Source organism: Cyprinodon tularosa, unplaced genomic scaffold (genome assembly GCF_016077235.1).
Source record: "Cyprinodon tularosa strain WSP-4 unplaced genomic scaffold, ASM1607723v1 ctg334, whole genome shotgun sequence".
Lineage (NCBI taxonomy): Eukaryota > Metazoa > Chordata > Actinopteri > Cyprinodontiformes > Cyprinodontidae > Cyprinodon > Cyprinodon tularosa.
Window position 1 is genome coordinate 298529 of NW_024039046.1, and position 10183 is coordinate 308711.

General features: G+C 42.6%; 1 protein-coding gene across 1 annotated transcript; it reads left to right on the plus strand.

Annotated features, from left to right (window-relative positions):
• Positions 1–950: 950 nt before the first annotated feature.
• On the plus strand, positions 951–9563 carry dpp7 (dipeptidyl-peptidase 7). The gene is made up of 13 exons (XM_038294099.1): positions 951–1125; positions 1429–1552; positions 1630–1769; positions 2800–2963; positions 4821–4956; positions 5631–5712; positions 5807–5973; positions 6713–6773; positions 8367–8485; positions 8571–8727; positions 8925–8989; positions 9057–9127; positions 9207–9563. Exons 1-13 carry the CDS (start codon positions 1042–1044, stop codon positions 9367–9369), a joined length of 1533 nt encoding a protein of 510 aa, XP_038150027.1. The 5' UTR covers positions 951–1041; the 3' UTR covers positions 9370–9563.
• Positions 9564–10183: the final 620 nt, after the last annotated feature.

Below are 10183 nucleotides of genomic sequence, written 5' to 3' on the forward strand. Positions count from 1 at the left end.
TGTCACCATTAATGAAGAGGCTCCGCCCACCTCAAAGGATTCCTTAGAAACACAGCACAGCTGGTGTTCCATTCCCTGAGTGAGAATGGGGCTGGCAAAGCAAATCGCTAGAAATTTTCCTTAAAAGAACAGAAATGTCAGGATTATTTTCTATTTAACAAGATGAATCACATTTCAACTGGAGCTGGAAAAAATGCATAACATTTCTTACAATTATGGTAAAGGACACTATAAGGACTGGGCCCAATTTTTATAAGCAAGGCCAGAGATGTTAAAAACAATTCCGATTTGACCCGACCCTGGGTTTATCCATCTATTTTGAGTTTATCCATATAAATAAAGGACAAACAACCATTCATGCATACACACACAAAACTAAAGAGAATTTAGAGAAGCCAATTAACCTAACAGTCATGTTTTTAGACTGTGGGAGGAAGCCGGTACCCAGAGAGAACCCACACATGCACATGGAGAACATGCATATACATGCATACATATATATATATATATATATATATATATATATATATATATATATATATATATATATATATATATATATATATATATATATATATATATATATATATATATATATATAAACATATATATATATATGTGCGTGTGTTTGAGTGATTCAATAAAGTTTCAAAGGAAAAAGTACAAAAATAAAAAGGTATGGTGCAGTAAATGTAATCCTAAAAGGGCATGTGTTGTTGTGCATCTTTAGAAAACATAAATATATTCTTCAATACGGGAAACAACTACTTCTACTGCATTTTCTTCCGAAACGACTTCATACTTCCGTTCATGTCCAGCAGATGTCCTCCTTCTCTATTGTTCTTCTAAAACTCCATCAAACAACTTTAGTTCTGAGTACAAATCTTCCGAGCTTCACCTGAACACACCGGAGAGTGACTGAAATCACGTGACAGCAGTCAGGTGACAGGAGTCATATGATAGGAGTGTTTTGCGCAGGCGCTTGTCCAAGTAAAAGTCAAACCGAGCGCGGTGTAAGTGTTGGTGTGTTTAGGCTGAAACATGAGAGCCGGACTAAGTCTTTTCACGCTGACAGTCGCCCTGTTTTCTGACGCTCTTCATGGCTTGCCACGCGGCGACTTTCAGGTAATGTTTCACATCACTCTGTGTGGTGTTTAATCATTGCTGGGAAATCACAGCTCCTCAGGGGGGGTTTGGTGTTTGAGCCAGTATTGGGTCTGTTTTGCTTTGGAGCCTTCAGCTAAAAAGCCTTTTATGTGATTTTTGAATGTTTGACATGATCCATGATTAGAGTTATTTAAAATGTTACCTGCCTCCTGTTGTCAAAGGTCAATGAACATCCAATCACTCATTTATTTGGGGTTAAACAGACCATCATCATGCAGCATTTTCTCATAGACACCTGGTGCATCTTTCTCATCCTCACAGGCTAGAAAGCCCCCAGCTTTATCAGACCCCCCGTTCACTGAGAAGTACTTCACTCAGACCTTGGATCACTTCAACTTTAACAGCATGGGCAACGGGACGTTCAGCCAGCGATACCTGATCACGGGTACAGGCAGCTTCCTGCTGTAATGGAATAAATCCAACAGTAAATGATTGACGTGGTTCTGCTCTTCTCTCCTCTAGACCAGTACTGGAAGAAAGGCTATGGCCCCATCTTCTTCTACACTGGAAATGAGGGCGACATCTGGGAGTTCGCCCTGAACTCTGGGTTCATCATGGAGCTGGCCGCTCAGCAGCAGGCGCTGGTCATTTTTGCTGAACATGTAAGGAAACCCGTCCCAGTCGGACGCACTGGTCAGATAATCTTCAGGCACTACAAGGAAAACGGCTTGGTTCACACAGGTTAACTAAAACACCCTCATGGTGAGAGGGTGGAAGGTCAGCAGGTCTCTATAATGAATGTCGGATGGTGTCTCCGTCTAAAGCTGTGTTTTTTTTCTGCCTTAGTCTTATTAATATAAACAACTCAGCAAACTCAGCGGGACTTGAATTCAATTCAATTCAGTTTATTTCTATAGCAACAATTCACAACACATGTCACTTTATAGATACAATTCAATCAGATCATACAATCAACTTGATTCAAAGTTTTCTATCTAAGGAAAACCAGTGAGTGCATCAACTCATTGACTCAAATACAATCCCTCACACTAAGCATGCTTGTTGCGACAGTGGAGAGGAAAACCTCCCTTTTAACAGGAAGAAACCTCCAGCAGAATCAGGCTCAGTGTGAGCGGCCTTAAAGGAATAGTACACCCAAAACATGATTAGCCTTCATTTTCTACTCACCCCCATGCTGAACAACACTCTGGAGTACTTTTTTGATATCTCAAATGCATCTGGAGATCTGGGAGGCTTCTTGCTGTCTGCTGATATTCAAATAATGGAGGTCTATGGTGCCCGAGACAGAAAGGTCCATAAAAGTCCACAAAAAACGTGTCAATATTCCTCCATACTGCTCGTCCAATGTATTCCAAGTGTCCTGAGTGGGTAGCGTCCAGAATTTACTCGAAACTAAGTCATTTAGAATGTTTTTAGAGCATAAACAGTAGTGTATAGGATTTCCTAAAAGCGCGTTCACGAGTCTACGGAAACCGCGGCAGACCAAACCAGATGAAAGTGCGCATAATGTTGTGAATTGGCGTTATATATGTTTTTTATATTATTTCGGTAAAATGAAATATGTAAAATTCCACATCTGCAGTAAAAGTGCCCAAATATTTTTCCAGAAATGTCCTTCAATCTGTAGCTGATGGAATATGGTTTAACTAAGTCTCTGCTCTTCTTTTTCAGAGGTACTATGGCAAATCTCTGCCATTTGGCAACGACTCCTTCAAGATCCCTCAGGTGAGCCTCCTCACCGTGGAGCAGGCCCTCGCTGACTATGCCCTGATGATCACCGAGCTGAAACAGCAGCTGGAGGCCTCAGACTGTCCTGTGATTGTGTTTGGTGGCAGGTAAGACCTGCAGTGGGGGTGCAAAGTGAAACCCTTATGGGCCCTCAGTGTCTGCTTGATTTAACTTAATGGCTAAATAAGCCGCTGTTCTGTCAGATTAGCATACTTACAGTCAATACCCGCTTATCCCTTTAGTTTTGTATGAAACATGGACTTTTAACTACCTCAACGGGCGTGTATTCCATTAGTCATGTGCAAAAAAATAATTTAATTACTTACCTTTTGGTGTTCTGTGAAGCATATGGCGATCTGACCTTAAATATATATATATTTGTACATGACTAAAGGGCTACACGCCCGTTGAAGTAGTTTAAAGTCTATTTTTTGTACAAAACTAAAGGGATAAACGCAAATCTGACATCTTGCGCATGCGTATTGATTATAGGTATGCTGGTCTGATGGGGTATGCTCATCTGACAGAACGGCGGTTTTCCAGGGGTCTCATTTATAAAGCCTGTGTAGACGAAGGTTAGAAAACATCTAAATATAATAACAATGTCACAAAATCGCAACATATTACATGTTAAAGAAAGGTGAGCTGCTTTTCATGATTTCAACTTTTTTTTTTATTAAATGCAGCTTTTATCCAGTCTGGGGGTTTTGAGAAACAGTTTACCAGTGATAATTCAGCATAATCAAGAATTAACTATCTGCCTGAAGCTGCTATTAGGAACAAATGGATTCTATGAAATGATCCATGAAGCTAAGCTATCACAGTGATGAGCGCAATGCTGTCCTTGTTAACATGATCAGTTCACTTATGAAACTCAATTATAATACTTGCTTTTATTTCTGGTGGCTTCCAAGCATCTTTATCTGACTCTCTGCCTCATTCTTTCTGCCTCTGCTGAACGTTTTGCTCTGTTCTCTGCTGCTGCCATGGTAGAGATGCAGGAACATTTCTCACACTGCTTTTTTAAAAACACACTGACATTGATGCAGCGCTTTGCATGGACCATTTTTGGTCGGATGTGGGCATGTGGGGGGGGCAGGACATGTGGTGCAGCCTTGGATGCACGCTCTGAACTACAGCTGTGCTGTGATCTTTAGCTAACCTGACTCCGCCAGATGGATTTGCTGGATTTGCTCCGCATATCCATCTGGAAACCTTCCGTTGAAGTAATTTTGGGAAGGGGAGAAAATACTGGTTAGCTGATTGGCCTATGTTGGTGATAGACGGGCCAAATAAACCAATCAGATCAACGAAGCATATGACGTACTAACAGACTGACGACGAAAACACAACCACAAGCCAGGCTACTCTTGCTGAAACCAGTCGGGAGAAGAGCAAAAACATCTTTTCCTCTGAGAAAAGCCTCCAGAGCAGTGTTTTGCTCTTCTTTCAGTGAAGAAATACTCTGTAATTCTGATAAAACTTGCTCGATAGCCACGCTAACGCTAGTTTCATCGGCTGAAGCCGCCATGTTCTTTAGACTGAACTGTCGCGCTTCTCGTTGCGTCACACCTCAGCCCCCCTCAAAGCCAACGCTGATTGGACGTTCGTTTGGTGAACGGCTCCAAATTTTCTTAAACGGAAAGTAGCCAGACTGATCTGCGAGTGAAACCTTGAAAGCTCGCGAGATCAGGATGGTCTCACGAGGCTATCTATTGTTCATGTTTTGAGTGATTTATTAATAAACGTTCCTTTGCTACAACATTTGCTATCATCGTGTCATTTTTGAGGGAATCTTCCTCTGGTTCTCTTATAAAGACTTATGGCAAAGTCTTGACTTGGAGGGCAAATGTAAATTTCTACCACACCTTAGAGACCAAAAGTGCAAGAAGTTCAGGGAAGTAAATTCTTTACTAGGCACCAGAGTCTGTCAGAGTTGCTCATCTTCTCATCTGTACCTGTAGCTATGGAGGGATGCTGTCCGTCTACATGAGGCTGAAGTATCCCAATGTTGTGGCTGGCGCTCTGGCAGCCAGTGCCCCCATCCTGTCCACCGCTGGTCTGGGAGACTCCAGGCAGTTCTTCAGAGACGTTACAGCTGTAAGTCACTTCTTCATCACATGCTAACAACCTTTGCTCTATGAAGGAGGTGTTAAAACTGTACAGCAGCTTTACTGATGTCTCTACTGACAGAATCAGTTCAGTCTGTCCTTCAACAGTCCAGCCTGATGTGAAAAATGCATGAATTAGATTCCCAGCATCAATCCAGAACCAGATATTTCTAATCTTGTCAATAATCTTATAATATGGGATTTAAATGACAGGTTCTGATCAAAAATGACACCAGTTTTTTAAACGTTATGATCTGAGGCCAGCTGTCCAGCTGGAGATAGGCACCAGCACCCCTTGTCAGGCTGGATGGTCTGGGGCCAATTTAACGGCATCCTAATAAATTTACAGATCAGTATTATCAGGATTTATCCACAGATAAAGCTGAGTATCATCAGCATAACAACTGAGATCACATGCCATCTGACATCAGGACGTTAGAAGTGTGTTTGTCTTAATGGATGAATGTGATATTTTATATTGATACATTAGGCTGGATGATGGATCCAGAATATTAGGTTTTTAACTAGCTTTTTTTTATTAACTGTATTATTTTTTATGAATACAGTTAATATATTAATTATTAATAAAGTAAATATATTACTTTCTCTTGAAAAAGAGTGAGGACCTTTAGCTCAGAAATGTTGATCTGTTGTCCCTCACAGGACTTTGAGAAGGTCAGCCCTGATTGTCGAGATGCTGTGAGAGGAGCTTTCCAGCAGCTGAAGCAGCTAGCTGAACGCAAAGGTAAAGCTCCGACATGGAAAAAGAAGAAAAAAGCACAATTAGGAGGTAAAAGAGGCTTTTATTTGGAATAAAGAAGTGTTCTTCTATTCACCAGATTACAATCACATCCAGTCAGAGTTTTCTCTCTGTAAGCCTCCGTCTTCTCCTGGAGACATCCATCAGCTCTATGGGCTGCTGAGGAACGCCTTCACCATGATGGCCATGCTGGATTATCCTTACAGCACTCACTTCATGGGAAACATGCCTGCCAACCCCGTCAAGGTAAAGAACACATGGAAAACCTGCACCTGAGGGAAGTTGCCCCCCCCCCCCGCCTTCTTCAAAGCAGACAGAATTAGTGTCAAACGTTTGTGCCGCTATCGTTTAAAGATATAAGGGAATATTTCTAGAGGTCATCAAAGGTCAACCAGCCCCCCCACCTTCTTCAAATCAGACGAAATGGGTGTCAATTAACTTTGGCTGCTTTGGCTTTGAAGATATTAATGAAAATGTAAAGGTCAAAAGGTCAACCAGCCCCCCCACCTTCTTCAAATTAGAATAAGGTGAACATTTTTGCTGCACAAACGTTTGACACTAATTTTGTCTGATTTGAAGAAGGTGGGGGGGCCAACTTCACACAGTTAGAACACGCTGCTCCGAGGAACAGATCTTCATGAAGGTGATGGTGTTCTGTCAGATGAGCATACCCCATCAGACCAGCATACCCATAGTCAATATGCATTACGCAAGACGTCAGATTTGCATTTATCTCTTTAGTTTTGTACAAAATATAGACTTTAAACTACCTCAATGGGCGTGTATCCCTTTATTCATGTATTAAAAAAATCATTTAAACTCAGATCAGTGGCAGTGGGTATGCTGGTCTGACCGGGAATGCTCATCTGACAACACCGGCTGTCGGGTTTAGAGGCTTTTTTCTAAACTAATCATTAAGTTGGAGGAAGCCGACCCAGGTCCAAGTGTTCCCTCTCATCTGAAGCTGCTGTGATTTTTCTTGCAGGTGGCCTGTGGAACCATGCTGAGGGGATCAGACCTGCTGGCTAACCTCAGAGATACTGCAGGTCTGGTTACACTAATAAGCTCTGAAGGCCAAAACACACCCAATCCAATGCTTCATCAGATCTGAGAGAAAATCATGTCGGACGAGGTTGTGGCGTTTGGTGCTCATTGGAATTCGATGGGGATGATCCCAACTGATATGATTTTATGCAAGGGGGCTGAGTAGGTTTGACTGAACTAGAGCCCAGGTCTATTTTAGCCGGACTAAACTGCAATTCAGCGGCAATTTCATAGGTCTGACAGGAAGAGGGACATGGTTACAAGGTAAAACACATCCGCTATGGGGGAAAATACTAAATAATATCTGTTAATCGCTTGGGAATAGAGTCAGTTTTGAAGTCGCACATTGAGTATAAAGCAAGTGGGACAGACTGGTGCAAAACCTATGAACGAAACATTAAAAATAGAAAACTTTACCCATGATAAGACTTTAGGAGGAAAGAAAACTGATAAAGTAGGGATCCTCTTTGAGCCTCACAAAAGCAACATGGGACAGAAGGTGCAAACATGTTCTGATGGGTCAAAGGACGAATCGTCTGGTCTACCTTTACTATAAAAACCACACAGCATTGTGGTAATCGTCTGGAAACATGTGGCTGTAATTGATGTGTGTAGACACTAGAGGGTAGCAGCCAGTCTTCTGTTCAGAATCAAGGCCCTAAAGCCTCATTGGCTTTAAAGGAAAAGTCAGTTCAGCAATAAATAATCAATGGATCATTACCTATACCTAAAACCAATACGTTCGTGGTGATTTAATGAATTTAGCATTAATCAGTAAAAAAATAAAAACAATAATTTTCATTGTGAGTCTGGGAGCGGCCATTTTTGTCCAAATATAGAAACACCTCCCTCCTAACGTCTTCCTGCAGTGATTTCATGCTGCGTTAAGCCTAGCGCCAATATCCTAGCTGATGTGAACTACTAGACAACGATTATTAAAGATTTCCAGAGAAGTTCACCATTGAAATTCACCACAGCTATAGTGAAACTGACAATGCCCACGTGCATGGCAGTTGGATGTTGAAGCACATCGGGTAAAAGTAGAAAAAAAATGTATTTCACCTTTCTGATTCCTGATCCTCCACGGACGGGTTGGTCGTTGGATCGCCAACTTGAAGAGGGAGGATTTGCCATCGAACTTCTGGCCAGAGAAAAAACCCGTAATATGTAGCCAACATTTGGAAAAGAATGTTTTCAAGATGACTTGGATAATAGCGCGTTGTGACAAACACCAGATACAGCACTAGGACTTGATCAACAGCCGATACCGCACCGTGACGTCACAAACCAAAGAACATTCACATGAAAATTACTCTAAATGGAAAAACCCTTATCACTTATTGAACAGTATGGAATAATTTAAAGTACTTTCAGAAGTTTGAATTCTGAATATAACTGGACTTTTCCTTTAAGTGGTTCAGTCATCCATCACCCCAGAATGAGTGCTTCACTTCCTGGCCTCTGCTGAGAGAAAATCAACCTAGATTCTGGATTGTTGGTGCAAGTCTTGAGGCCTGGACTTGGCTCCTCTAATGAATGCCTGGAAACCGAGCCTGACCTCACGTTCATTAACAGTAACAGCTTCCACCCTGCAGGGATCCTCTACAACTCAACCGGGGACCTGACCTGTTTCGACCTGTACAGTCTGTATGTGGAGTGTGCCGACCCCACTGGATGTGGACTGGGCTTCAACAGCATGGCCTGGGACTACCAGGTACAGCAGGAGGGAGATATGTGCTCTGCTTCTGTCCTGAGTCAGCATATTTGATTGGTGGCGCTTTCTACTTTGACCCCTGCAGGCCTGCACTGAAGTGGAGCTGTGCTACGAGAGCAACAACGTGACGGACATGTTTCCTCCGATGACCTTCACTCAGAAAGACCGGGAGCTCTACTGCTCCAAGCGCTGGCCCGTAGTTCCAAGACCCGGCTGGCTCAAAGTCCAATTCTGGGGTGACGGTAAGATTCAGACCCTGGAAGGTCGGCAATCAAATATTGCTCCTCTGGTCTTGGTTCTGGTAGCGTAGGATACACGTAAACCACCAGGAGAGGAAATCCTCTAAAGTTGCTCAGAAAAGGAGCCATGAGGCTGAATTTCCATCTTCATATTAAACTGGTTTAATACCTGCTGGGCTTTCATGAACTCGTATGTTCAGCTCTCTCCACAGCGAGCAACATCATCTTCTCCAATGGGGACCTGGACCCGTGGGCCAACGGGGGGGTGAGTGTGACTCAGACAGGAAACACTGAGTGGTCAGGATAGAGTTAACCTGCTGATCAATGTTTAGGTGAGGAAGAGCCTGAGTCCGTCGCTGGTGGCGCTGAACATTTCCGGAGGGGCTCATCACCTGGACCTGAGGTACTTAAGCCGTCCCTTATTTCTGGCTGGGTTCTATCTGAACGGATCCTGAAGTCAGACGGTTGTTTCTCTGCTGCAGGGGATCCAATGAGGCGGATCCAGCATCAGTCATCAGCGCCAGGAAGACGGAAGCAGAGCTCATTGCTCAGTGGGTGAAGACTGAGAGGACCAGATTACGCAGCAGAAGGGTTTCATCTGACATGTCCCAACAGTTTATCGCATTGAAAGAAAATCACGTTTAAAGCATCCCGCTGTATATAATCTATCACTTTAATGAGGAGTTTTAGCTCCTTCAGTCCACGGATCATCGCAGCATCGACCCTCTGCAGCATCAAGAAGCATCAGAGCACCTTTATTAGAACTCTGTGGAGATCATCCACTAAAATGTTTGTTAAAAATACAGAATTTCTGCTGATTAAAAAGGCTGAGAAAGAAACCAGACATTTGATTTTAATTCAAATAAATCGTTTTCCATCCACTGCTGCTATGTTTCCACAACTAGGGCTGCAACTAACGATTATTAAGCAAATCGTTTATTTTTTTCTGCTCAGTGGAGCAGTGTGTAGCACCGCCTCCTAGCAGCAAGAAGGTTCCAGGTTTGATTCCCAGCCCACGGTCTTTCTGCATGGAGTTTGCATGTTTCCCTGTGCATGCGTAGGTTCTCTCCAGGTACTCCGTCTTCCTTCCACAGTCCAAAAACATGAATTTCAGGTTAATTGGTTTCTGTAAATCAGGGGTCACCAACGCGGTGCCCGCGGGCACCAAGAGGCCCTCAAGGACCACATGGGGTGCCCTCTTCGTCTTCTGAAAACAGAAGAACTCACTCGGTGGGTTAAGTTTAATTTTTTTTTTTATTCTGTTGCTCTTCTTTTTAATCATTTATGTATTATTTCATCATTTTAACTATTTCATCATATTTCAGTGGTTTCAAAATGACAATATGAAAAAGAAATGAATAAAAGATTAAAATACGAATAAAAATGAGTTTTTATGGATGAGATTTACTGTAGGTGAACACTGATCCCTCCAGTTCATAGGTCAGTACTGGTAGCCCTT